The 26,309-nt window shown below is 54.0% G+C and overlaps 11 protein-coding genes across 11 annotated transcripts; 7 read left to right on the plus strand and 4 right to left on the minus strand.

The window, feature by feature from the left end:
- Nucleotides 1-44: 44 nt before the first annotated feature.
- On the minus strand, nucleotides 45-1,480 carry BU26DRAFT_528844 (acyltransferase-domain-containing protein; the record flags this gene model as incomplete). Its single annotated transcript, XM_033830871.1, has 4 exons — nucleotides 45-447; nucleotides 497-942; nucleotides 992-1,235; nucleotides 1,290-1,480. The coding sequence occupies 4 exons, from the start codon at nucleotides 1,478-1,480 to the stop codon at nucleotides 45-47; spliced, it is 1,284 nt and encodes a 427-aa protein (XP_033688822.1).
- A 739-nt stretch (nucleotides 1,481-2,219) lies between these two features.
- BU26DRAFT_478256 (ATP-NAD kinase) lies at nucleotides 2,220-3,554 on the plus strand (the record flags this gene model as incomplete). The annotated part of the gene is made up of 1 exon (XM_033825633.1): nucleotides 2,220-3,554. One exon carries the CDS (start codon nucleotides 2,220-2,222, stop codon nucleotides 3,552-3,554), a length of 1,335 nt encoding a protein of 444 aa, XP_033688823.1.
- Nucleotides 3,555-6,659: 3,105 nt separating this feature from the next.
- Nucleotides 6,660-9,242, plus strand: BU26DRAFT_478260 (uncharacterized protein; the record flags this gene model as incomplete). Its single annotated transcript, XM_033825634.1, has 3 exons — nucleotides 6,660-6,995; nucleotides 7,042-7,409; nucleotides 7,635-9,242. Exons 1-3 carry the CDS (start codon nucleotides 6,896-6,898, stop codon nucleotides 9,240-9,242), a joined length of 2,076 nt encoding a protein of 691 aa, XP_033688824.1. The 5' UTR covers nucleotides 6,660-6,895.
- A 156-nt stretch (nucleotides 9,243-9,398) lies between these two features.
- On the minus strand, nucleotides 9,399-11,905 carry BU26DRAFT_601866 (uncharacterized protein; the record flags this gene model as incomplete). The annotated part of the gene is made up of 4 exons (XM_033835297.1): nucleotides 11,311-11,905; nucleotides 11,217-11,251; nucleotides 10,994-11,163; nucleotides 9,399-10,937 (listed from the first exon to the last, which is right to left on the minus strand). The coding sequence occupies exons 1-4, from the start codon at nucleotides 11,637-11,639 to the stop codon at nucleotides 9,399-9,401; spliced, it is 2,073 nt and encodes a 690-aa protein (XP_033688825.1). The 5' UTR covers nucleotides 11,640-11,905.
- Nucleotides 11,906-12,229: 324 nt separating this feature from the next.
- Nucleotides 12,230-13,552, plus strand: BU26DRAFT_528848 (uncharacterized protein; the record flags this gene model as incomplete). The annotated part of the gene is made up of 6 exons (XM_033830872.1): nucleotides 12,230-12,302; nucleotides 12,373-12,491; nucleotides 12,547-13,147; nucleotides 13,206-13,332; nucleotides 13,379-13,435; nucleotides 13,492-13,552. 6 exons carry the CDS (start codon nucleotides 12,230-12,232, stop codon nucleotides 13,550-13,552), a joined length of 1,038 nt encoding a protein of 345 aa, XP_033688826.1.
- A 116-nt stretch (nucleotides 13,553-13,668) lies between these two features.
- Nucleotides 13,669-14,832, minus strand: BU26DRAFT_478268 (metallo-beta-lactamase superfamily protein; the record flags this gene model as incomplete). Its single annotated transcript, XM_033825635.1, has 3 exons — nucleotides 13,669-14,136; nucleotides 14,184-14,436; nucleotides 14,483-14,832. 3 exons carry the CDS (start codon nucleotides 14,830-14,832, stop codon nucleotides 13,669-13,671), a joined length of 1,071 nt encoding a protein of 356 aa, XP_033688827.1.
- Nucleotides 14,833-15,316: 484 nt separating this feature from the next.
- Nucleotides 15,317-18,055, plus strand: BU26DRAFT_561094 (uncharacterized protein; the record flags this gene model as incomplete). Its single annotated transcript, XM_033832874.1, has 6 exons — nucleotides 15,317-15,848; nucleotides 15,897-16,415; nucleotides 16,473-16,834; nucleotides 16,874-17,049; nucleotides 17,098-17,269; nucleotides 17,411-18,055. The coding sequence occupies 6 exons, from the start codon at nucleotides 15,317-15,319 to the stop codon at nucleotides 18,053-18,055; spliced, it is 2,406 nt and encodes an 801-aa protein (XP_033688828.1).
- On the plus strand, nucleotides 17,980-18,961 carry BU26DRAFT_601870 (uncharacterized protein). The gene is made up of 2 exons (XM_033835298.1): nucleotides 17,980-18,570; nucleotides 18,631-18,961. Exons 1-2 carry the CDS (start codon nucleotides 18,178-18,180, stop codon nucleotides 18,856-18,858), a joined length of 621 nt encoding a protein of 206 aa, XP_033688829.1. The 5' UTR covers nucleotides 17,980-18,177; the 3' UTR covers nucleotides 18,859-18,961.
- A 1,370-nt stretch (nucleotides 18,962-20,331) lies between these two features.
- BU26DRAFT_561096 (uncharacterized protein) lies at nucleotides 20,332-20,697 on the plus strand (the record flags this gene model as incomplete). Its single annotated transcript, XM_033832875.1, has 2 exons — nucleotides 20,332-20,548; nucleotides 20,600-20,697. 2 exons carry the CDS (start codon nucleotides 20,332-20,334, stop codon nucleotides 20,695-20,697), a joined length of 315 nt encoding a protein of 104 aa, XP_033688830.1.
- A 551-nt stretch (nucleotides 20,698-21,248) lies between these two features.
- On the plus strand, nucleotides 21,249-21,596 carry BU26DRAFT_561097 (uncharacterized protein; the record flags this gene model as incomplete). Its single annotated transcript, XM_033832876.1, has 2 exons — nucleotides 21,249-21,499; nucleotides 21,575-21,596. 2 exons carry the CDS (start codon nucleotides 21,249-21,251, stop codon nucleotides 21,594-21,596), a joined length of 273 nt encoding a protein of 90 aa, XP_033688831.1.
- Nucleotides 21,597-22,393: 797 nt separating this feature from the next.
- Nucleotides 22,394-25,803, minus strand: BU26DRAFT_516107 (glycoside hydrolase family 31 protein). The gene has a single exon (XM_033828245.1). The coding sequence runs from the start codon at nucleotides 25,379-25,381 to the stop codon at nucleotides 22,847-22,849; it is 2,535 nt and encodes an 844-aa protein (XP_033688832.1). The 5' UTR covers nucleotides 25,382-25,803; the 3' UTR covers nucleotides 22,394-22,846.
- Between the last annotated feature and the right edge of the window lie 506 nt (nucleotides 25,804-26,309).

Consider the following 26,309-nt stretch of genomic DNA (forward strand, 5'->3'; position numbering starts at 1 on the left):
CGTCTAATCGTAATTTAGGTTGTAGAGGTGACTCTTTGTAAGCTTCACCTTAGGCGCAGCGTCCTCAACACGATATAAACAAACTTCAGAATAACGTTGACGACAAGTGCAAACGCAGCGAGCGGCAAGAAAATCTGGAGGAACTCGAGCGGATTAGACGGCCGGACTTCGGTCTCGATGTAGCCTGCGCCTTTCAGCGGCTTTCCTGCATTGACGGCAGGCGTTGTGCCCTCGTCGGCGGGGAAGCGGCCGTTCTCGATGTAGTACTCTAGGAGGTCGTCTTTTTCTCGCCAGCGCGCGAGCAGCCAGTCGCTGAACTGCTTCTCGTCGGCCAAGGGGATGTCTTTGATTGCGAAGCGGCGCCAGTGCATGTTGACTGACTTGGGCGATCGGCCCTGGAAGTAGGTAGATCGAAGTGTGAAGAGGTCTTGGCCGTATTGGCCACGTCTTCGTGTTGTTAGAAAAACGTTTCGTGGAAGAGGAAAGATGGACTTACGGAACGCCTTCATAGGCTACGGTACAGTCGTACATGTACTCAACTGTCTTTTCCAGCTCCTGGAGGCAGAACAAGGTGCCGGTGCTACGTGGAAGCATAGCATGACGCAGGTCCGGGATATTGTTCTTGTCCGCCCACTTCTTGCTTGCTACGCGTCCGTTCGGAGACAAATTCGTGCCCTCGGGGAAGATGAGCAGCCACATGGGGTCAAGGTAGTGTGAACCGGACATAGGCCCACTATGGCTGCTGCTAAGCTTGCGCAGCCGGTATTGGAAACGCTCCTTGTCTGTTGCCCACTTGCGCGAGAGGAAGATGAAGCCGTAGAACATCATGCCAGTGCCGAGGACGGGAATGTACTTGATGGACTCCTTGAGGATGATGTAGAGGTGGCCGTGCATTCTGGACGTGTATGCGATCCACCAGAGGTATACCCAGTCTGTGTATATCTGCACCGAGTCAGCACCGCCTCCCGCCGAACAGCTTCGTATAACAAACCTGGTGGTTCGAAATCAGCACCAAGCGCTCGGGAAAGTCGCATTCCAGCCTCCCGTCCTCGGACTGCCTGAGCTGACCCCTCACACTCTCATCCCCGCAGACCCTCATCTTCACAGGCGCCCACCAATGTGTCATAGTGGTGCACAGCACGCCAAACTGCTGCTTCGTCATAGCCATCCACGCGTAGAACAAGTCCTTGTCGTAAAAGTACAGCGGCGACCCAATGATCTGGGTTACGGAGATGCTGAGGCCCGGCGTTAGCGTCCTAGTGTGTAATCGTTAGCTCAGGTATACCTACGCTATGCAGCTCCCGTTGAAGTACAAGAAGAACAGCAGCATGCGGAGCGCTTGGTCCCAGAAGCCATGCTTGATTGCACCGCCGGGATGCTGCTGCTCAGCCATCTTCTTCTGCTCTGCTTTCTTCTCTTGTATGGATATAGGCTGCACGGATGCAGCCGGATGCCGCATCTTGAGGCCTTCGGTCGCCATGGCGGTACGCATAGGTTCGGCGGAGGTCGGTAGGAGGAGGGGAAGCAGAAAGGGTACAGCGGATCAAGTAGGCGTGCGCGTGCCCCGAAATGGCGCGGGAAATGGTGTCTAGATGGTCCGACCAAGGCGTGGGTTGCGAAGAGGGAGGATGTGGCGGGGTGTGAAGGCAGCGAATGACAGTATGCATGTAGCACTAAGTATGAGTCAATGTCTCCGGGGGGAATGTGAAAGAGAAGAAGCTCGGGAATGTAGACCCAGGCTGCCCATTTCTTCTACGTCGTGGTTACCTGAGCAAGGCTAGAGCTGAGCTGACATGTGAGCGCTGCCTGCTACGAGGAGCTCGCGGCGATTACGGAAGGCGCGGTCACCGGACGGACCCTTGTATCGTCGGACGAATGAAGAGCGGGGTGATATGCAAGCCCCCAGCCTTAGCGTCCGCCAAGTCTCTTCCACCTGCCGCACCCAAAGCCGTCTACACATGCGAGTTGATTGCTTCACGCACCACTCTCGCGCAATACGGGAGTCGTGCGCAGCGTGTGAAGGCCGTCGAGTATTCACACCCACCAGCAATGCCCTGAAAAGAGGGACACATCCACGATTCCACCCGCGTCTGCCTCTCCACTTATACCGTCATAGACAGGTCATATGGCGTCGTCCTCCCGCGTCGCGCGTCTCGCAAATCACATCGGAGAAATAGGCAGTACTTTTTCCATCCGATAGCCACGCAGCCTCCGCAGCCATGAAGCTGATCCAACGCCGCGTTCTTCCGTGGAGATGCCTCTGCGCGCAGCCAGCACGCGCCTTCTCCACAAGCTCCGCCCGTCGAACCATCAGACCCATCACTGAGCTCTCCGACCGCGTAGAACCGTCCTACATCCAGCGCCGGCAGACCACGCTCCTCTCCCTGCAATGGCCGTCCCCGCCGCGCAACATCCTCATCACGAAGAAGAAACGCACTCCTGGTATCACCGAGTCCCTCATCGAATACACGACGCATCTCTCCACGACCTACCCCTCGATTAACATCATCCTCGATCCCGAATCCGCCGCCGAAATCCACGAGCAGGTTTCCTTCCCAGTATACACATTCGCCGCTCCATCTCACAATGGCACACCGCAGTACCTACCGGATAAAACCGATCTGGTCTGCACCCTCGGCGGCGACGGCACGATCCTCCGTGCCAGCAGTCTTTTCGCGCACTCTGCGATCGTCCCGCCGATCCTAAGTTTCGCGATGGGCACAATCGGCTTTCTAGGGGAGTGGAAGTTCAAGGAATACAAGAGAGCGTTCAGGGAGGTCTACATGAGCGGCGCGAGCGATGCCTACGCCAACCTCGACATTCCTGAAAAGGAGCTCCGAACTTCGCCGCCCGCATCCCCGGATGACCCCCTCGACAAACCGCTTTCATACGCAGACATCAGAGGGAAATCAATGGGCTCCAACCGCACAGCGCGCGTGCTCCTCCGGAACCGCCTCAAGGTCGGCGTCTTCGGGCCCGACGGGATCCGCATAAACAGCTCCGTCGACGAAGACACGTACGCCCTGAACGAGGTCATTGTCCACAGGGGCTCGTCACCCCATCTCAAGATCATAGACGTCTTCGTCGGCGGCCGCTTCCTCACTGAAGGCGTAGCCGACGGCATGATCATTTCCTCGCCCACCGGCTCGACCGCCTACTCGCTTTCCTCCGGCGGCTCCATCGTCCACCCGCTCGTCCCGTCCCTCCTGCTAACGCCCATCTGCCCACGCTCGCTCTCCTTCCGCCCCTTAGTCCTCCCCGCCAACACGCCCATAACGCTGCGCCTCGGCGAGAAGAACCGCGGCCGCGAAGTCGAGGTCTCGATCGACGGAAAGCGCATTTCGGAAGGCATGGGCGTCGGCATGGAAGTCCGCGTGCTCGGCGAACAAGTCAAGAACCATGCGGGCGAGTGGTGCGGCGGCGTGCCCAGCATCGTGCGAGGCACCGATGGCGTAGACGACAAGGAGGAGGATCATTGGGTCGGAGGCTTGAACGCTCTGCTGAAATTCAACTACCCGTTTGGCGATCAGGATGTCGATGGAGGGCATCGGTAGAGCCCCGCGGGATGCATACAAATGTACGATATAGGAGAGATTGTCGCATACTCGGCGCATACGGTCAAGCATATACCCCAAACTCCGCATATACCAATTACCGTAACCATAATGTATACCACGCCGATACTAGACTGCTCACTATCATGAAGTATTTGTTGATTTGTTTTTATTTTGGCCACCCACGCACACGCTGGAGCTATATCTACCTGCTTGGCCATCGGCTGACATCCAAGAGAGATTCTGGATGGAAGGTCTAATAACACACGCAACACATGCCCTCCGACATGCACTGCAAAAAGAACCGCCCACACGCACCCACGCCGTTGAAATATCCTCTGAAATTATCCTCTGGAAATGGCCGCCAACGCCAAACACTGTACACGCTTGATACCGAGCCGAGCCGACATGGAACGCTGAGCTGGATGGACCAACTGATTCTTAAAAAGGGTCGAACAAAGGAAGTCGAGATCGAAGGAGTAATATACAGAGAGATCCGGAGAGGTTGTCGAAAAGGGAGCTCGTATTTGGGCCGGGGAACGAACGCTCATAACGCTCAGAGATGGACTCGCATGATGTCGTTGCTTCCGAAGCCCTTACCACAGTTGGGACACTTGCGAGCGCGGTTGGTGAGTCGGTCCTGAACGCATTGGTCGCAGAAGAGATGGCCGCATGTCTTAATGACCGTGTCCTTGATCTTATTCTTACAGATTTGGCATTGAAGCATGGTCTGCGCCGCTGGTCAGCAAACCCTGCTCGGAAGAACAACGTCGTGGTTTTTCCACTCACCTCCATCATGGCAGCATGCTGGTTCTGGTTGCCCATGCTCTTCTCCCTCCAATGATCGACCTGTTTCTCCAGGCCGTCAACTTGCGCGGCCATCTTGTCTCGCTCGACCTCGGATTCTCGCTGCGTTTTCTTTGCTGCCAGACAGGTTGCATCTTTGCTCTCGAGGACCTTCTTGAGCTCCACGATCTGGCTGACGTGGCCCTCGGTGGTGATTGCACCTTCATTGAACTTCTGCTGTAGTTGACGGTGCTGAATCGAAAGTTCCTCCATCTGCGCCCTCATTTCCGCGGTCTGCTTCTCAAGCTTATCGACCAGAGATCGACTGAGCGAGTCCGCCTCTTTTAGCTGCGTGACCACTTCGGTCCCTTTCGTTGCCTGTGCCCGCAACACGCGGAGTTGCTGCTCTTGTGACTCTTTCGCTTTCATGGCTGCGAAATATTTCTGATCAGCCTTGGCTTTGTCCGCGTTTGCCCTCGCAACGTTGTCTTCCCAAGTTGCAATCTCGGCGATTTTTCTCCCGGCAACAGCCTGAGCCTTCTTCCAAGCAGCTTCCATAGCCGGCAACTCGCCGCTTAGAAGCTTGTTCTGGCTCTCCAACGACTTGACCTTGTTGCGCAGCTGTTCGGGAGGTAGACTGTCGAGCTCTGCTGATCCTTCGGTTGCCTCTTGCTCGGTAATCTGCAGACGTAATCGCTCGCATTCAGACTCCAAAGCTGTGATCCGGCTCTCGCATGCAGCGATGAGTTCCTTAGTCTGTTCTCTAGACGTATCGACGCTCTTTTGCCCGGTTTCCAGCACATTGACCCTTGCCAAAAGCTCATCCCGAGAGTTACGGATGCGTGCTAGATTCGCCTCAGCCTGTACGACAGCGCCTTCGGACTCGCTGACGGTTGCACGTGCCTCGTCGTCTACCTTGATGCGATACGCCGTGCGCTCGGCCTGGTATTTCTGAGCCTCCTCTCGAAGCTGGATATTTGTGGCCTCCAAGTTATTAATGCGCTTGATCACGTCCTCGTGCTGCGACTTGAGGGCCTTGAACAGATCGGTCTTGGCGTAATCATCGTCTGAAAGTCCGGCTAGCTTGACGTTCAGCGCGGTGATCTCCTCGGTTAGCTTCTTGTTCTCAGCCTCAAGCTGCTCAATGTGCTCCTTTCTCTTTGCAGCCTCGGCCACAGCCTGATTTCGAGCGGTCTCCACCTCTTCGTTAATCAGGCCAGTCGTGACACCATTGACGGTCTCGGCACCATTGCTTCCAGATGGAGTCTCTTCTTTGACGCTGGTCGCCAATGCCTGCCTTTCGAGCTTCTGAACTTGTTGACTCTTTAGACGATCAATCTTTTTCTCGGCAATCATATAGCGGTGTGTAGCGGTTACCAAGCGCTCAGAGGTTTGTTCCTTTTCGGTTACGACCCGCTGCAGCTCACAAATATGTTCCTTTTCTGCGGCCAACAGCTTAGAAACTTGCTGCTGAAGGCTAGCAACCTCGGGGCTGCTAGAAGGAAACCTAGCAAATAGACCGGATAATGCTGAGACTATTTTATCCTTGCGGCCCGATAAATGTTTCCGTAAGTTGTCGCTGTCTTCAAATAGAAGGCTGACTGGTATGCCACGTGCAGGTCCTGCCGTATCAAATGTTACCTTCCGTTCTCTTGTGAGAAATTATCGACGTTGCGGTCGTACTCACCATCGTGTTGCGGCGCCGGCAATATTTCTCCGCTCAAGATTTTTATCTCGTCGACCAACTAGCGACGGCGTCAGCACGGAGTCGAGTCTCGGCAGAAGGTGTGCACCGACCTGATCGAACCAAATATCTATTGTTCGGAGGTGGTCGTCGTGATAGCGTGACCGCTTCTCCATCTCATTGAGCTGGGACTCGATCGTGGCTTTCTCACGCTTGTACTCGCGCATCTGTCGAAGGATGGCATCTTTCTGAAAGGCCTATCAACGATCGCAATATTAGCGGGCGTATTCGGGGGGCGCGGGGGAGGGCGAGCAAGGGACGGGGCGAACCTCGAGGTCTTCTTTGCCAGGCAGGTCAGCGTCCGGATGCGACCTCGCACCGTTAACAAGCACGGCTTGCCTCTTTGCAGGAGGAGCAGAGTCGTCGGGCCCACCGGGCCTCTTGCGGTCCTCCATCTTGACAACGTCAAGCGATGGGGGTGCGACGCTTCTGACTTCGAGCCTCATCAGAGCAGGCGAGGGCGGCGTTGACGAGGGGCAGCGACTAAAAGACCGCCGATCAAGTCATGAAGAGGCTGCGGATGGCGCTAATTAGAGCGAGAGATGTGATGGCGAAGGAGCGTGGGTGCTGAGGGTGTCGTGTGCGGGTGGAGGTGAGGAGAGAGGGCGAGTGTCGGTGACAGAGTCGAAGACGAAGATTCCTAGGAGAATCACGTGAAGCATTAGTGCCTGCTAGCGGCTTGGCTCGCTCGCACGGTCCGTTATCTCGAATTCGGCGTTTGCGTTAAAGGGCGCGCCTCCACATCCCCGCCAAAAGCACCGCTCGAGTTCCCTCTAGGCCGGACTTGTGCGCATCGTGGAGGAGTGTGGCCATGTCCACAGAGGGGAGCTCCGCGCAGCCGCCGCCGCCGGGCAACGCCAAACCGAACGCGCCAAAGCCCTCCGCCAGCATCACTTCTAGCTTCATCAACAGTGAGTTGTCCGCGATGAGACATGAATGGTGCTGATTCATGAACAGAGTCTGGCAAGCCGGCCGCCGCCCCAAAAGCAGTCCGCCGACGACGGCCCGGTGCAGGAGCAGCAGCCGCGACACCCCAGCCCTCGCAACCTCCCACTTCCACCGCTGAGAGTCAAGCCGAAGCACAGCCAGACACTACTCCTGCCCTCGAATCGCAGCCAGTAGCACCGCTGCCTACGCCAGCTGCCACACAAGAGACCGCTTCGCACGATGTACCCCAGACGAAGCAACCCGTTTCTGCTCCTTCAATTACTGTGACGGAACCAAGCGCGGCTACAGAAACACCCAGTACAGTAGTCGAGCCGCCGCCCACCCCAGCACCAACAAGCGTAGACTCTGCGCCTCAGCAAGAGAAAGCCATCGAGCCTGTACCCGGGGCCCCAAGCCCAGATACGAGAGCGCGGCCCGCCGAAGAACCCGAGTCTGGAAAGTCTCCCAAGAGGAGGGGAATAGATCACTCGGAGCCAACTGAGGAGGCACTGCCTATACCAGATGTGACAACAACTAGCCCGGCGCCTGGCGCACGGGAAGATGCCGATCTATTACAACCTACGGAATCCACGCCGCCAGCACGACAGCCTACGCCAGAACAGCCGGCTAATGATGCCCCATTGCCAGAGACGGAGCCCACCGCGACCGGAGAAACCTCTGCAGGAGCACAAAGAACAGTCAACGAGGAGACACGCGCGGCAGAGCCGTCCGAGGTGCGAAGTCCTGCCAAACAAACGCGTCCAAAGCGAAGGAGGTTCCCATGGGCCACTGTCAACGCGCCGCAAGATAACGACGATGAACCCGTAGCTGCTACCGCGGGGGCACGACGAGCCAAAGTCAAGGGCAGAAGAAAGGCTGCTACAACCGCCAACGCAGAAGTAGAGGAAGGCGGAGAGGATGAGGAGACCCTGGCCGCACCCAAGCGGCCAAGCGCAAAAGCTCGGGGTAAGCAGAAGGCCGTAGAAGCGGATGCTGAGCAGGCCGCTGAGGAAGATGTAGCGGATGTCGAGGCTGGCCAACGCCCAGGACGGAAACCTCGTAGGCCCAGGAAAGCCAAGGGGAAAAAAAGCACAGTTGAGGAAGACGAAGAGGATGCAGAGGCCGGCGAGGCCGAAGAAGCAGAGTCGGGACGCCGCAAGAGAAAGAGGAGGAAGAAGAATGCAGGACAAGCGGAAGGCGCTGCAGAAGAAGAAGGTGAGCGGCAAACCAGGCGCAAGGGCCGACCGCCGCGACAACCGACGCCTTCCGATGCAGAGGACGAAGTCATCGATCCCAACGATACGTTCATGGACAGCCTCGCGTCGCGCAACATCCGCGTTGGAAAATTGTCGACCCGAGAGAAGAGAATGCGCGAGATCAACTGGGCGGAAGTCAAACAGCGAAAGAGGGAAGAGGAGATGATGCTAGTAAACGGCAGACGCAAGGACCGAGACGAGGTCAATCGACAGCTCGACGAAGCAGGAGAAGCCCGCAACGAAACCACGCAACCGCAGGCCAGCGGGCCCCAACTGCGCGAAGTCGACGGCCAAATTGTGCTCGTCCACGACTCAGGAACAATCAACCGAGAAGCAGACGCGGACCGCGAGATCGAACAAATGGAGGTGCTCCAAGAAGACGACCTCACCAATCGCATCACCCAGAGCAGTTTTCTGCGGAACAATAAGAGGTTTCCGAATGAGTTTCTGCTCCCCGGCCAGGGAAAGCGCTGGAAGTTCAATGACACGGATGACTTCTACAAGGCACTCGCAATGTTTGGTACCGACTTTATGATGATCTCCACCCTTTTTCCTGGCACCTCGCGTCGCTCCATCAAGACCAAATTCGTCCGTGAGGAGAGGAGAAATCCCGATGAGATAAAGAAGATATTGCATGGCCAGATGAATAGCGATTGGAATCAGTATCTGGCGAAGTCGGGGAGAAAGGATGACTCGTTCCTCGACCCAGATGAGATTATGCGGCAGCTGGAGGAGGAACGGGCGCAGATGGAGATACAGATTGAGGCGGCGAGGGCGGAGGCGGAGGAAGAGAGGAGACAGCGCAGGTTGGCGGGCGTGGATAGTGAGGAGGAGGCAGGGGATAAGGAGAATGGGAAGGGCAGGAAGAAGAAAAAGGGGAAGGGAAAGGCGGCTAAGCAGGTTGCCTTTGAGGCGGAGGAGGGTGTGGAGATTTTGGGTGAGATCGACGAGGCTGAGGGATGGGGAAGGGAGTAGCAGGGTTATGTTGAGTCGGAGGACTAGGGAAACATCGATGAGGACGATGCTTAGGAGAGGGAGTGAGTAGAGGGCTTACGGACGGAAAAGGCATGCTTTCAATGCTTGAGATACCCCAATACTTTCAACTATTCTTTCTCGATGACGAGTGCGGGACTACACTGGAGTGTATCGCGTCGTACTAACGTAGTCTTTCTTCGGCCCCTTGACATCGTAGCGCACTTCCCACCACTTTTCCCTTTCCTCTCCATCGTCTCCTCCCATCCCACCGCTAAACCGCCAACTCGCAGTATACAGATCCTCAGCACAGAGATGCTGCTCCCTATTTCCCGCCCGCAACACCCCATCATCGCTCTCATCATCCCTCTCCAGCTCACCCATCTCCACAAACAACCCCCCAAACCCCTCCCTCCCATTCTCGTCCTCGTAGAAGTGCACCGCGATGTATGGCTCTTCTCCCGTCTCTAGGCCTGGTTTCAGCTGGTACACGTACTTGCGGCGCGCGACGAAGTGCAGGCCGGAGCTTGTGAGAAACTCGCCTTCTTCGGCATAGAGAAGCGTGTTGGGGTTGGGGGGTTCCGATGCGGGGGCAGTGTATGGAGTAAAGGTCGCGGTTCCGGTTACGGTGCCGGAGGGGTGGGTGGGTAGGACGGAGGAGAGCTGGCGTGTGAAGGCCCAGGGTTTGCTGGAGTTGTGGAGGGAGGTGAAGAGCGTTGCGGGGATGTTGGGTGGGTTGGAGTTGGACGGGGGTGTGTTGGATGTTTTGAGGGGGGTTGCGAAGGGGGTGGTCGTATCGGTTGCTACTGCGGCATCGCTGGGAGTTGAAAGAACGAGTTGCTCCGGAGGTATCTGTGTGGGCTCCATTCCTTCTTTAGATGCGGCTGAGGGATCAGGCATCAAGAACGCGTTCACAGACTGCAGCGTCCCTCTCGGCGGATTCAGTGTTGGATTCGTCGTCAGCCACGCGAGGCGTTGCTTGATGAACGTCTTGTCGATCTTGCCTTCTCGTCGCTCCGTCGATATCTTTCCGCTTTCGTCCGCGTACAAGCAAAGAACAGCGAGCGCAGCGCCGACAGAAAGATCTTTCCCCGTGGGACAGCACACCAGTATCTTCTCGGGTGATGACGGGAGGCTTGAGAAGAAAGCGGGCAGATAAGCGAGCTGCGCGCGCAAGTCTCGGGAACCGAGTTTCCCGGTCTGACAGCGTAAATGCAGGTATTTCTTCGATTTTACGTGTTCCTGATGCGTGGTTGTTAGTGGCTCGGGTGTGCAGCTTATTATTGCGTCGAAGGGCGCGATGTCTAGATTTTGTGTGGTTGAGATGTAAAGGTTGGTGGTTGGGTTGATGAGGATCGGTAGCGCGTCGGGTCCCCTCTCCTGGTTAATCAGCGCCGTGATGAGGCTGGGTAGATTTTCTTCGTTCGTGTTCAGCAGTTTGTCTTTGTTCTTCCAGAATATTGTCGGTGTGAGCCCACGAGCCCATGCTTCGTGGTCATCGGCAGCACCCTGGATATAACCGCCTTCTGAGCTTTCAGCGCCGTTGACGCGCCGCGATGCTGAGCATAGCACGATAGGATGGTAGTCTGGGAAAGAGGGCTTGCTCTCTGGAAGAGGAGAGGTCTGAAGTGTCCAGATGGGACGGAGCGGCTTCTGAATTTTGAATCGTAGTTCGCGGATATTGGGTTTGCAGATGTCCTTTGCCATGCTCAGCCATGCTTTTGGAGGTGGAGAAGAGATGAGAACAATCGTACAAAAAATTGTCGAACGAATCGATCTATTCGAGTCTCTATTTGCGCATGTTCGGATTCCGACACAGCTTGGGGAGGCGTGTATAGCGGGTGCGGTCCTGAGCCGGAGAATAGTGCTCGATTTATCACGCAGCACCAGATAGGAATCGTTTTCGAGAGCGCATCGGGCATACCTATCCCATCATTAGCACCCTACCGTTATAGCCCGTTGGCCTCGCCGACATACTCTTCCCTGTTCTCGTCGAATCCACAATCATACATCTACACTATCGTCAGCTCCGGCTCCATCCCCTTCCCACTCTCCCCAGAAGTCCACTCACCCTCCATACTTCCCCACAACATCCAACACATGCAAATTTAACCTCCTCAGACTAAAGCCCCACTCATTCATATGCCCATCCGTGCTCTTGAAATACACGCTCTCGACCTTCTTCTCCGTTGGAATATACCAGCTTCCACACCGCTCATTCGCCACGAGCGGAAGCCCGTACGCCTCAGAAAGCGAAGCGACGAAGTCCGCGTCAGACTGGATAGAAGAGAGACGGTTGTGGATAGATAGCGCAGAGCGCTTGAGCAAGTGGAGAGTCGATGAGAGGGAGAGCGAATGTGTAGGGAATATGAGATCGGATTGGGTGAGAGGACGGGTCATGGTTTGAGCGAGGCAAAGGAACAGTCTTTTCCAGGATATACCATGAAATTGATCAAGATTTCCAAATAGATAAGAGTAGCTGGGGCTAGAAGGCGGGCGCCTTGGAAACGTTTCTTACTCTCAAGCCATTATTTTCCTGATTGATTGGAGAATTGGAAGGAGAAAGATGTTCGTTACCGGCGCACAGTGGCTTACCCGTAGCCGTGCTACTTTCCGTCTGTCGGGGGGGAAACAATGTTGAGAGGGAGTACAGGAAGATCATGGAGAGATGAAGAGAGATGGTGTCCCACCTGGCGGAGTCCCGAGGTTGGCGAAAGCGGCGAAGAAAGCTAAGCGAGAAAAGGCAAAAGTCGGACTTGGCAGGCTTCCCCCTTCGGCGGTGGAATTGAAATCGGCTCTCATAGCGCGACTTCCATGTCGACCGCTCCGAACGACATCATGCAATACTCCGAAGCAAGCGGACTATGCCAACAGATGTTAGTCAGCGCCTGCTCTTCTCTACGCGCAACGCAGCCTTCCACGATCATTCTCATCTCCAAGCTCACTCTCAGATAGTCGGGGTGGTATCGTCCCAAAAGCTTCCTACAGTCATGCCGACATCAAAGCCAAGTGACCAACTCGAACTGCTCCAGGATGTTAGCATCGACAAGAGTATAACATCACGTAAGGCTTCAAACGTTGGCTTCCTATGGTCATTACCAGCCTTCCGCTGACGGAATACAACGCGCCCCAGACTTTCCGGTAGGATCTCGTGTGGTTGCAACCAAACGCCACGGTGCAAGCGATTGGACTTTACCAGTACGCGTCGATCTCAAGCTCGAGGACGGCACTACCTGGCTGTATTTTTTGAAGGTTAGGTCCAACTGGGCAGCTTCAGCGTCTTCGATAATGGCTCACGTTTCAGTAGCTGGCTGCAACCGACACAGACATGAGCATGCTTCGAGGAGAATTTGAGTCCATGTCTGCGCTTTATTCACTCTCTTCTGACTTCGTAGTGAGGCCAATCGCATGGGGAGCGTGCGCCTCGGCCCCAGACACGTACTTCTATCTCAGCGATTTCCACGAGCTCAGCGAAGACTCGCCGAACGTCGAAACCTTCTGCGCACGCATTGCCGAACTGCATGTGAAAAGCACCGTGAAGCGACGGTCGGAGCCCAGCCACGACATTTCTGGTCGGCGTTTTGGATTTCACGTCACAACGCATCTCGGGATGCTGCCTCAAGATACCCGTTGGTGCGCGACGTGGGAGAATTACTACATCCAGGATCTAAAGCGGATTCTCGCGTTTGAAGAGAGGACACAGGGTCCGTTAGATGATCTGGACGCTCTCGCCACTCAGCTCATCGAGAAAGTCATTCCTCGCCTCTTACGTCCCCTCGAAACGGGAGGCCGGGAGGTCGCGCCCACCTTGATCCATGGCGACTTGCAAGTGAGGAATGCTAGGACGGACCTTGCAACTGGTCTTCCCATCATTTTCGATGCTGGGTCGTTCTGGGGGCATAACGAATGTAATACATATGATGATAGCATCAAACGCATCTGCTTCATCCGTGCTGACTCAGGTAGGCGACCTGGGGAAATGGAAGATACCGAGGTTCCGCATGGGTACCAAGTATATAGAGGAGTATCATAAGCACGTTCCCAAGTCGCCGCCGGAAGAAGACTGGGAAGATCGCAATCTCCTCTACTCAATGTAAGATTAATGGCTTTTGGACGATATAATTTCTGATAGGCTTCAGTCGGTACAACCTCCTGACGTCGGCCCATTACCCGTCGGAGAAGTCAATGCGACGGTGGTCAGTATAGCCCACGGTCCTCAGAGGTCTGAGAAAGAAGGGCTGATCGTGGTTAGGGCGCTGGATGATATGCGTCAACTAGTCGAGAAATATCCAAAGGGTTACGACAATCAGTAATAGCTGCCGCTATGCTCACATAGAAGTCCGCATATGGTGAACCGACTGACTAAGGGTATTTATTTGGAATGGGAAATTCAATGGAGCCGGTAGCCCAGCAAAACCACGATACCGTGTCAATATGATCCCCCTTCTCCTCGTGCAACCTTTTGTAGATGGGGTAGGAAGGACCATCTCCCCTTCTCCTTCCAGCCTTTTTGCCTCCACTCGTTCGCCGTCGCAGGGAAGAAGTCTACAATGTCAAAGAGCGACACGTCATGCGCAAACACCACTAGGACCCTCTCATCCGCGTCAAAGGCCTGCAGCCGCTCGATTGTTTGCTCAGCGTCCTTCAAGTTTAGGGGGAAGCTGGGATCCAAACCGAGGAACGGGAGGGTGGACGAATTCCTCGGATGTTCTCGCAGGAGCACGCTCGAAGGACAGGGACACAGTTGTAGGCCAGGAACGTCGATGAGCTCGGGAAGCGGCAGTGTATCGGAAGGGCGCAGCTCGCCTCCCAGGTGGGCGCTGTCTGCTGCCATGAAGATAAAGCTCTCGGGCGAGACACTTGTCCTTGCTAGTGCATTAACATGGCCAAGTGCGTGCTATTCTCTGAGTCAGTGGGGCTGGGGTCGGCGAAAGGTGAACGTACGCCTGGAGCATCGAGGATGTAGAAGCTTCCGTCCCCGAAGTAGTCCCATGCGCCCATGCCACCGATTTCCATATCGAAGTCGTTTCTCGAAATCTCAACCACCTCATGCCCCGCTATATCAGCCTCGTTGAACTCTGAATCGGGGTTTTTGGGCCATCCTGGCATGCATTTGTCTTTGATTCCGGGTCCCATTACGACTTTCACCGATTCGGGGAAGGTTGACGGATTACCTGTGTGATCCCAATGCAGATGGCTGCATGACGACTTAGCTACTTCAGTTGAAGGGCCGACTTACTCACCTCCAGATTATAGCCTCGAGTTCATCCAAGTTGACATTGTTGTCCTGCAGGATGTCGGCGACCCCCTTGCCCACCTCAATCGCTGTACCCCATTTCTGAAACTTCTCCACCATGTCAGGCACGAGATTCTTCCAGTCTTTGCGGATCCCCAGGTCGAAAAGCAGTCGCCGCTTCGAATCGCCATTGGCGTGAGTGATGAGGAAAGCGTAAGAGCAGAGGTCGAATGTCTTAAGACCCTTGAAGCGGGGGTAGAAGAGCATCTCGCAGGGTATTTTGTATGCCCATGCTGTCGTGTCGATTATCGAAACAGAGACAGACGAATTTGATTTTGGAAGATTGAGTGAACTCATCCTGGCCATCCCACATATAGCCTGTTTCTGCCCTTCTTGAGGCTCTTTATTGGGACAGCTGCTACTATTCTTGCTGGAACCGTCTGTTGTAGTGCGCATTCGGGGCGCCGACACGTTAGTGTTTACTGTCAATGAGCGGCTCCGTCGCTTACATAATAGGCTAGACTAGGTGGCAAGGGCACCCCTCCTGACAAAATGCCCTCAGCTTCATGGCAGCCCCCAAATCTTTCCACGAGGCTGTCTTCATTCAGGACTTCGCCCAGGGCATCGTATGAGATCAAGACCCCCACTGTTAAGCAGATGGGCGCAAAATGAAAGCCTTGCCTGATTCTACCTTGTTGATTGGAGGGCTGTCCAGCATGTGTGGCATCCGAAGGCATGCAAGGCCACGGCACTTCCTCCTTGTGGACGCTGATACGACCCCGGTTATTTCTTATGCCCTAGTTGTGCTGCTGAGACCCCGACATGCCCTCTTTGCGGCGCTATGGCCTGGCAGTCAAGGTCTCAAGATCGATGGAACCAGACACTGCAGCTCCACTTAGGTCGGCTGGGAAAACATACCAACGATGTCAACGTGCAGCTCAACTATGCCACGTTCGATATCTACCTCAATGACTTACATAGAAGATGTAGTAGCAGCGGCGTCGGCAAGCTCCTATCCCCAAACGTCGTTGACCAGGTTCAGCAATTTACAGCCGCCATCTCCTCTATGGCGCAGGCAAATCAGTTTTCTTGTCTCTTTTGGGGAGTTCTCCAAGCGGCCTTGAAGGTAAGTCTTCAACTCACCTTAGAGATGCATGATATTGACTATGCCCTTGGAGATGGCGTGTTTAGCAGCATCATGACCAGCATTGCCGATATGTTGTCTGATCTTACAAACAAGCTCCCCATGTTCGAACAGTACATCGACTTACTTCCCGCCGCGTGGGAGCTTGAAGAACCACTTCGGGGGCTGTACGATGACTACGTCAGCTTTTGCATTGACGTGGTCTTGTTCTTCAAAAGCGCACGCTGGAGTTAGTATACTCACCCCGAGTTCTGCGATTATAACTAAAGCACTTCAGCACTGTTTCGGAAACTTGCCTACGGAGGTATGCGACATCGATTCGAGCACACGAAAGCAAGCGTCGCGCAACACACCGCTCGGTTCCAAACCAGCGTTGACTTTGCGAAAACAAGGCTTAGTGTGACGACAAACCAACACATCCTTCGTCTCACAGATTCAAATACGCGATACGCGCCCGAGGTCAAAGGTGTCCCGTTCCAACAGAACCCGCGGTTCTTGGGTAGAGACGAAGTGCTACAGGATTTGCATAAGAAGATTAAGATGAATGAGAATACAGATATGAGCCGGCAACGAAGTTGCGTCATCCATGGTATGGGTGGCGTGGGAAAAACCCAGACAGCCTTGGAGTATACCTATCGGTACCGGCACGAGTACTCTTACATCTTCTGGGTGAGAGCGGAGACAGGGCTTGACCTGGCAACATCTTTTGGCAACATTGCGCAGGAGCTGATGCCTTCATCAGCAGGAGCTGATCAAGGTCGAAATATGGAGCTCGTCCGTAATTGGCTTGTGAAGAGTGAGTACCCTTGCGCGCCCACTGCGCGGCATTGAGCTAACACTCTCGCTCTCCCAGACCGATCTTGGCTCCTTGTCTTTGACAACGTTGATGAGGTTAACCTTAATTCATGTTGGCCTCCGAGCACCCACGGATCCATAATTGTCACAACGCAACGGAAGGCTATGGCTCACCAGGCATCCTCCGAAATCCATCTTGGTGTGTTCATGGAAGAGGAAGGGTCATCTTTGATCCTCGATCTGATAGACCCGTCTCGTCATAACACTACTTCTAATGATGTTGATGTGGCTAAGACTATCTCAAATGAGCTTGGAGGTCTTCCTCTGCTGCTATCACATGTGGCTGGATTTGTGGAAGGGTCAAGATGTCCGCTTCAAGACCTTCTCGACAGTCTCCAACCGCCGACTAGTTTCAGAAAGGTATGGGCTTATGACTCAACTACCTGAACTAACTTTCAGTATGGCGAGCCTATGGAGAAGGTGTGGAAGCTTGCTCTACGCGCTCTGACACCTGAGGCCCTTGCAACCTTGCGAATCATGGCATTCCTTAGCCCGGATGGCATTGCTGAGTATCTTCTCGTGAGAGAATGGGATGATCCTGACTTGGCGTTTCTAAGCCAAACCAGAAGATTCGAGTAAGTGTTCTGAAAGTCTGCCGACATTACTTTTGCTGAGCCGTGAAGTTTCAACCAGGTCCGACAAAGTTTGATCGATCGCCACCTTGTTACCGCCGCTACCGTTTCCGGGAAACCAATGCTCTCCTTGCATCGGGCGCTCAAGCAACATGTTCTGCACGGAATCGATGAATTGGGCGAAGGAAATCTTCAAGCAATTTTTCTTCGTGCTCTGGCCATGGTCTGGAGAGGCTGACCACCAAGCTCTGAGCTCCAAGTCCCAACCCCAGACAGCTGGAAAGAGTGCGAATTAGTGTTGTCACATACACTCAGCCTGCTCTCCATCTTCAAACTCTGGTCACCTAAAGTCGAAACCAACTAGCAGTGGGCCCAATTAATCGCGGATACCGTAATCTACATGTGGGAACGAGGGCCGACTAAAGACTGTCTCACGCTCGTCGACATAGGAGAAGATGTATGTACAGCCATTTCACATATTGATGAGGTTGCTACAATCCATGCGAACATCTGCTGTGTTGCAGCAGGCGTCCAACAAGATCTCAGATCTCGCGGTAGAGCACTGTCTTTAGCCAAATGCCAACAGGCACTGGAACTTCGTCAGAAACGCGTCCGCGGGCTGGAGCAAGAAAACAACCTTGGGAAGACGGACGTGTTGCGCCTTGCGAATGCGTGGAATGACGTAGGGGTTTCCATGATCCATGGCGAGGAATTCTCGGGCGCCATACGATACTTTGAGGAGTCTCTGAGATTGAAACGAGAGTGGGTCGACGAGGACTCCCTACCATGGCATTTTGGAGAGACATACAAGAACCTGGCTTTTGTTGCCCTGTCCCAGGACCGTATTGAAAAGGCAAAAGACTATGTCCGACGAGCCAGAGAGCTCTGCTCGCGGGGCATGGCTGAGAAGAGTGCGGCTACCCAAAAGGCAAGGTTCATCGAGGCTAACGTCTTGCTCAATGCCGGCGAGCAAGACAAGGCATACCAAATCCACAAGCAAGTACTCTAAGTGAGATGCGAGAGTTTCCCCATTACTGATCACTCTGAGTTAACGAGCAAACAGCCAGGAGGTCCTGACACGTTGCCTGGCCCGTGCAGCCCATCAATGCGTCCTGGTTGCTAACCAACGCCATGCCACGCGTCATATTCCGCGACGAGAAACCTAATATACGAATCATTATCTACCCAGATCCCATATGGACAGGCTGGGAGGAAGTTAGGAAGCTGGTTCCAAAGCTCTGGGACGCTGAGAAGGACACATTTCGGATGTACGTCGATCCAGAGAAGTCAAAGACGATGAAAATCGACGCTATGGTACATATGGGCATTCTGGACAAACCGAACCTGCCCTGGAGATTTGAGAGATACCCCTTCACGAGTGGATACGAACTACCTGGCACTGGAGGAAAGACTCCAACGGACGAGGATAAGACTGGCGGAGGCAGGTGGAAAGCTCTGCCGGATAGACTCGAGACAGGCCTCAATCTCGACTCCATCTACGAGCGAGTATGCTCTCAGGTCGATGTAGGTTACTTCAATGCCGTCGATCGGTGCACCATTAAGGCTCATACTGACCACACACAGGAGAGTAAAGTAATCATTTCGGAGGACCCAAACCGATTCCTCTGCGCGTACATTTACTACGCTTCGCTCGCTGAATTACATCTCCGCGATGAGAAAAAAAGTGTCGTTTTCATGCATACGCCGATTGAGCACGAGAGCAAAGATATCGAGCGCAGCGTCAATGTCGTATGTACCGTGGTCAAGGCCATGGTGGAGGATCTCGAGAAGTCTGAGTCCGACGAGAAATGAGTATAGTGAAGATACATGTTTTAGGGGCGTTGAGTGTCATCACAGGATGAGATTGCTAGGAGCTCACACAGTCTGCATATCTTTAATTAGGGGCCAAAAGCTTGTAGTTCAGTTCCACTGAGTTCAATGGTAGTCGCAATTTGCTCACATTAACACCTAGATATGAGATATCAGAAAATGGACGTTGGACAACTGGACCAGCTACGGCCCATGAAACGATCCTAACTCTTCTTCGGCGGAGCGCCGATCAATCCCATCCTACCCGCCCAAAGAGAAACCATTGAATCATGCAGTTTCAAATCATCCCCTTCGTCTTCGATAAGACCTTTCATTTGGATGTATTTTCGTCGTACTTCTCGAGCTTCATCGGCCAGGCGTTTCGCCTCCTCGCGTCGGTCCGGCGTCAGGGGTTGTGAAACGCTTCGAAGGGTGAGGGCTAGATGAAACTTAGCTCGAGCAACGGATTCTTCTCTGCGGTAATATGGTCAGTTCAGAAACTATGCAGTTTTGTTGAATTCCACCTACGGCCAATTTTGACAGTCCTAACGCAAGTCGGAATTTCATCCCACAAGAAGTTCGAGTCAGTAAAATGACACAGGTTACTCTGTCTTAGGACAGGGTGCTTACTCTGCTTTTTCGAGTTTGCCGCGCAATCGGGCTATCTCTCCGACCATATACATGCTGTCCTTTGTGAATGGATTCGCCTTTCCGAATAGTTCTACGTACAGCGAATCCTGTCACCACGACATGTACTTCTTCCGGCTCCTTATCATCGTCGCCCTTTCGAGCCATGATGGCGGCTGGTTGTGTTTGTAAGACCCTCGTCCTGCCGAACAAAGGCCCGAGTACTGAACAACCGAGCCTCCTCAAAAGTGCAAACATGTGCATATTGAATCAGAGAAAGGGATTGTATTGGCACTTAAGCGGTCGTGCGAAAAGAGACTGAGAAATTTAAATGAGGTGGACGTGGAAAACTCGACGTCATCATAACAACAGCGTGAGGCTGGAACGGATGAGGATGTACTTGGTATGTCCGCGGCTTCTGCCGACGTTATCGTCTTACGGTAGCCGCTCACCGGGACGACATGAATTTTCGAATCCTCTATTTAATCCCGACGAAAGAGACGTGCGCCAACGGTGTGCCAGCTTGATATTCCATCTCACTCCGGATACTGACTTTTCTGAGACTTGTCTTGGTGACCACATCGAAACCCCCGAACGGAATAGAAACGTCCAAGGAGCTCCCAGTATCTCAGCGCATGTTGGTAAGTATAAGTCTTACCGATCTTTGTCCCGTTGTGTCTCACATAGCTTAGACCATACGCTTGATTCTGCTGTCCGCCAAGTGAAGGAAGACATCCCTGAGGCAAACGAACTCCTTCAAGGTCGCTTTCAGATCATCAAGCACAATGCCGTTCCTTCTTGACGCTTCTACTCCGCTTACCGAAGTCTCTTAGTGTATGGCATCCAATCATGGAGCCAATAGAGCAGCACCCGCTCGCTCTGTGCGATTACCGAACCTCAAAACATGACGGCCACGTCGTGTATCCCCACTTCGACTCCGAGAACCTCCAATTCGCCTACTCCGTCGCCCAGAGGTGGCACTTCATCGACCGCCAGATGAAAAACGAAGCTTGGCTGATAAAGATGGCAGATTCTGACGCCTCGAAGGACGACTCTATTTCTGAATGTATAGACCCACATTGAGCGTATCGACGAGCTTCACTGACAGATATCGAAGTCGCTCCACACACATCCTTCGTTGTGCCCTGGGCGCGCAAAGACTGCCCTCCCCGAGAAAGCATCGAATTCCGCGCCTGTCTTCTACGCAAGGCCTGAGGGATTGCCGACTCCCTGAGGTGGGTACCGGTGCATTCCACGATACTACGAGAGTCTCACTTTTCTTTGTTTCCTGGCAGGCTATGACAGTGGTGGCTAAGTGGCATATGCCTAATGTTTGGCGGATTACTCTTGAAGGAGGGCCACACAGGCATCCTACTGGATTGAAATATATTTGTTTCTTCGTCCATCCGAATCCTTGCATGCGGGGGTGACATACACCGTTATCTCAACCGGCGCTGCGCGGCCGGATTAGGGTACACCTGCTGACCAGATGCCTATTGTATGTCTACGCTTGTGACCTTATCTATGCATGACAAGCGAGGAAGGTTGATCTTCCCCCACCATACATGCAGCACTGAGGTGGGTGCGCTTGCATGAGGCTCTTTGCAACTGTCCACATAAAGTGCTTTGGTCGCCGAATCCGATCCTCCTTCCTATCATCTACGAAACGCCAGTGCAGGAAGTCAGTGTACTCTCCCAACCATATATCAGCCTGGAGGCATTTCCACGAAACATGTCGTAAGTTGCCTCTGCAAAAGCACTCTAGGATGACACTAGAGGCTGATTCGAGGGTGACAAGCGATCGCGCTCAGCCTTGGAAAGAATGGCTGGACAAGGAGAAGGAGGAGAAGGAGAAAGACCCAGAGAAGGCCAGCCAAAAGCCCTGGTTGACGTGGCAGCCTACACCCGAAGACCCAAGCATCAAGCCATGGCTGACCTGGAACCCAAACATTGACAATGGAGACGTCGATCCAAACAAGAAGATCATCAAGACTCATGTCATGGGAGGATGTCCTAGGTAAGTCGCTGCCTAGAAGTGAAACGAGGAGGCTGTGAATGAGTTTGAAGTGCTAATTCGTGGACCCATGCACAGCTCGGCAAAACAGCAAGGCTGAGATAGAACCACGTCTGCATGAGAAGCTGGGGGTTCTTGTCGATCGCTGCGAGCCATAGAACCACTTACTGTCCTCTCTGTCGATATCTATTAGCTACTAGCTTTAGTAAATGGGAACCGTCTCTGAATACACCAGATCGTAACCTGCCAACTTGCGTGAGTCACCGTTATAGTCGTGCAATTGCTGTGCCAAAGGCACCCTGCTATCCGTGAACGCCAAGGACGCGTAGCGCTATTCCAACACTCAGAGCCATACCCCGGAACACGCTCAAATGTAGCGAGCATCAATCCTCCTTTCGATAGACGCAATGAGCTCCAAGTATGCATTGAGCGAGTACTTGGTAGCCACTAAGATATTACCTAACATTGAAGGAGGTGTAAGAGGGAATGATTACGTGATAGATACCCCCCAACCGCCTGTGCGACTTCCTTCCCAAACCCTAGCCCTATCGTAACATCAGTCCCACTGCCTTTGCAAGCCCAGAATGTTGGTCTCTCGACCGCTCAAAGCAAGTACGAAGAGACTTGGAGGATACACGCTTTTAACGTTAGATCCTTCGCCTTTAGTCCCGAGCCATTCCCATACTAAAACTCCGCAAAGCTAAACAACACTCTTAAAAAACCAGTCAAAAACACCACACATCGTTCACATCGTTCACACCGTAAGACGCTCTTGATAGTAGGCGAGAAAGGAATCTCAAAATGCAGAGCAAGCGCACCGGTTAGGAGTCAGGAGGTTAAGACAAAAGAGGCAAAGCGTGCTTGGCGACACCGCTCGCCCGCGCTAAAGATTGCAGTGCAGCTGCGGCTTTGTGTCCTAAAGGCGTGCGGTGCCCAATCCCCCAGATGCAAAGGCTCGCCACACAAACGCGTAAGACAAGTGGTACAGCTAAGTACACGCCTTATTACACGCACCCGCAAAGCCCTCTAGGCTAACAATCACGCACGCTATTATACGTCGAGAATCCCGCACGCAAGAGGCAAGCTAGTCGCACTGGTACACCTAGTGTCATTCCGTCCCTTCGGTACTCAATGAAACGAAACCTAACGCTCCATACAATAGGAAAACACTTAAGAAAGCGATACTCTACTCCAGCGAGAGTCCTAGAATTCCATGAATCCGGGTATCCAAAAGGGCCCCATGCATATGCCATACCATACCAATGCGATGCAAAGCAATGCAACAAACACTGCGCACTCACCGTGTAGTTCACTCCGATCACCCCTCTAACCCACAACTCCACACGACGCTCAGCACATTTCGAACTCCCTGTCTACGCCAAATGCCCCACTCCCACTCGCATACCGCGAATCCGCGAGCAAAACTTCTAACACCGCGCCCAGCAACTCCTGGCTGAAGTCTCCATTCCCGGCCATCCGCTGCAGGTTACTCACCTTGACGTTTAGTGAATCGTTCCGCTCCACGATCCTCTTGATATCCCACTTGCGGTCCATCAGCATGCTCGCTTTATCCACGATATCTAGGATGCGCGGATTAGGATCGAGCACGTCGAGTTGCGGACCGGAGGAGCCGAGCTCGACGATGCAGGACTGGCTGGTGGGGACGGCGTTGAGGGAGATGAGAGTCCCATTTTCAACTGCGGTTGTCGTATACTGAAGGGCTTTCGCGCGCTTCGAGGACGTGGTGGTGATGCAGCGGATTTCCGGGGTTGGGGAGGATAGTGTATGCGCAATAAGCCTTATCTTCCAATCCCTCGACTTAGGAATACTTGGGTCATGCGCTGGATACGTAGGCCCGATCTTAATAACACCCACCGACTGCTTATACGTAATCGGCGTCGTGATAAACCTGACCGCTTCTGAGGCTTGCGTTTCCAGGTTATTGGATTCAACAATCTGGAAGCCGCCGTCGTCGACACTGGTGCCCGTGCCGTCGTCTTCGATCAGGTCGAAGGACCCGTCTGCGCCAACGACGAGCAGGATTTCGAGGGCTTCGGGGTTAGGCGAGCCACTCTTGGGGCGGTGGGCGGCGTCGAGCGGGATGATGGCGCCTTCGGGAGCGAGGACCGGGGTTAAGTGGAGCGGGCGATGAAGTTGGAGTTCGCGGCCGCCGTCGTAGACGAGGCCGGTGAAAATGTCGGCGAAACGACCTGGCGGGAGCCAGGCTTTTGTAGCAGCGAGGTGTGTGCCCTTATCACGGGGCTGGGTAACCGGGGAAACAATCAATTCGCTGCCGAAACGGAATTGATTTGGGACGTTGTAGGCCTCCTCGTGCTCGGGGTAATCCCAATACATGGGCTGCACGAGTGGCTCGTCGTCCGAAGCGGACCGAGCGTTCATTGTGTAGAGGTAAGGAATGAGTCGGTGTCGTAACCGTAGCGTATCCTCCATAACTTTGCATGCCTCATCGTTGAACCTCCAGGGTTCTCGTGTGTTGAAAGGATTGTTGTCAGAGTGTAATCGAAGAATAGGAGACCAGCAGCCCAGCTGCACCCATCTCGCCGTCAGCTCGTCGTCTTTGTAGCCGTGTGTGTGGCCGCCGATGTCGTTGCTCCACCATCCGTAGCCGATGTTGGACGCTGTCGAGGTGAATTCGGGTTGGAAATGCAGAGAGTTCCAGGTGATGATAGCATCTCCAGAGAACCCGACTTGATATCGCTGAGCGCCGGGTCCTCCAAAGCGAGATAGGATCAAAGGTCGTTGTCGTCCTCGTCCGATATCGAGGAAATGGAAGTGATTAAGGACCCACAGAGGATCAACGCCGGGGATCTTCGATGTGTTGCCCTGTTGCCAATCGACCCACCAGAAGTCAACACCTCTTGCTTCGTGCTGGTGATGTACAATATCAAAATACGCGTCCATGAAGTCCCTACTCGTGCAATCGAACTCAGCAGGCCGTTTCGTCGCAGGATCGATTCCGAGATATTTTGCAACTTCCGGATACTGCTCCTCGTACCATCTGATGCCGTCTGCAGGATGCAGGTTGAGCGTAAGCTTCATGCCGCGGTCATGAAGCTTCTTCATAAACGCATCCGGATCCGGGAAGAGCTCCTTATTCCAGGTATAGCCCGTCCAGCCGTTCAAGCCACCGGGCACATTCCACACCAGATGCCAATCCATATCCACGACCGCGACATTCATCGGCACATCATCCTTCTCGAAATGATCATGCAGCTCCAAATACTCCTTCTCATCATACGCATGGTATCGGCTCCACCAATTCCCCATCGCAAACCGCGGAAGCAAAGGCTGACTTCCCGAAACCGCGTAGAAAGCCCTCATAGCCTCGCGGTAATCATGCCCGTATAAAAATATGTATTCATCGCTCCTCTCTCCCGCCCTGCGCGGCGCAATCCACCCATCGCTCTCAAACAGCATCGTCTTCGTATCATCCAGCACCGCAGACCCCTCTCTTGAAAGGACTCCCTTCCCGAGGTTCGTCCTCCCGTCTACGCCATCCAGGGTCCTTGTTGTGCCGCCCAGGTTCGAGACTGGCTGCCCATACGTCCATTTCGCCGACACGGCGCCCTTCAAGTGTATGACGAAGCCCTCGGGGCTGAACTTCTGCTTGTTGTACACGACGTGGAAGCGCCTGGTCACGATCTCGAGGACGTCGCCGCGGTCCCAGACGTAGAAATCGGGGACGGCTAGTTTACGATTTATCGCAAAGGTGGAGGCGCGGTCTTCGAATCGTCCGTCTTCGGCCCATTCGACGCGCAACAGGCCGTCTGTGAGCACGGTGAAGCGGTACTTCTCGCCGGCGACAATGGCGTCGGGATGCGCCAGCGGGCGGGTCTTGAAGTCGTAGCGAGCCGGTCGCGACATGGTTGCGAGGATTAGAGTCACTCAGTGTGACACTCTGGAGGGATCGAGCATGGTGGGGGCGCAGAAGGCGGCGTGGAGATCATTGTAAATAGTAGCAAAGGACAAGCCCCCGGTCGCGCTCGTGACCTCGGTACAGCGCCGGGGGGTGTCGTCTGACGTGTGGATTCTGACGGCGTTCGGCATTCCTGCCACAACATCCTCACAAACGTCTGGGGATAAAGGCGGTCTGGGCTGTCGCATGGCGCAAGAAAGCTGCTGCGGAGGTGCTCACGCGGGCTGCGTCATTCGGCTAGTTGTCAAGATCTCGTTCCTGCATCTTGGTGGGGAGGGGCAGGTCCGAACCCAACTTACCGCTCGTGAAGAAACAAAGGACAGCGATGCAGCCATCAAATAGCGTCGAGGTGATCATTCACCCTGTGCAAAGGGTTGGGTGACTGTGGCAGAGGGGGATGCAAATAGTCGGCTGCTTATAGGTGCTTCCGGAGCTGCCCTTTCGCGTGTGGGAGCTTCCCCATTGCGCCACTACGCATATACCAAGATTATTCCCAAGAGATGCAGGATATCAAATGGCAGTATCATTATTCTGTTGAAGGATCACATCAAGACTTCTCGTGCTTCCATGCCGATATATTTACGAGCATAATAAGTCGCGTGCCCTCTCAGCTCAGCTTGGCCGCTCAGCCTCGGAACCTACCTAGATAGGAAACACCACGTTCGCCCAAACCGTCAAAGTTGAGGATAGAAACAACAGAGTCTTGGGGAAAATATGAAAGGAGGATTGGTGCATGTACGGACCAATTGACCGCTATCGTCACAAACGCTCCGTAGCGGGTACCTGATCAATCCGCACGCATATACTTTCCTTTCGGCGCTATTTTTGAAGATCGCAGCCACCTAGGGAAGACAGCGACCCTTCAGTGCACGCCAG

The sequence above is a fragment of the Trematosphaeria pertusa genome (assembly GCF_010094035.1).
Source record: "Trematosphaeria pertusa strain CBS 122368 unplaced genomic scaffold BU26scaffold_3, whole genome shotgun sequence".
Lineage (NCBI taxonomy): Eukaryota > Fungi > Ascomycota > Dothideomycetes > Pleosporales > Trematosphaeriaceae > Trematosphaeria > Trematosphaeria pertusa.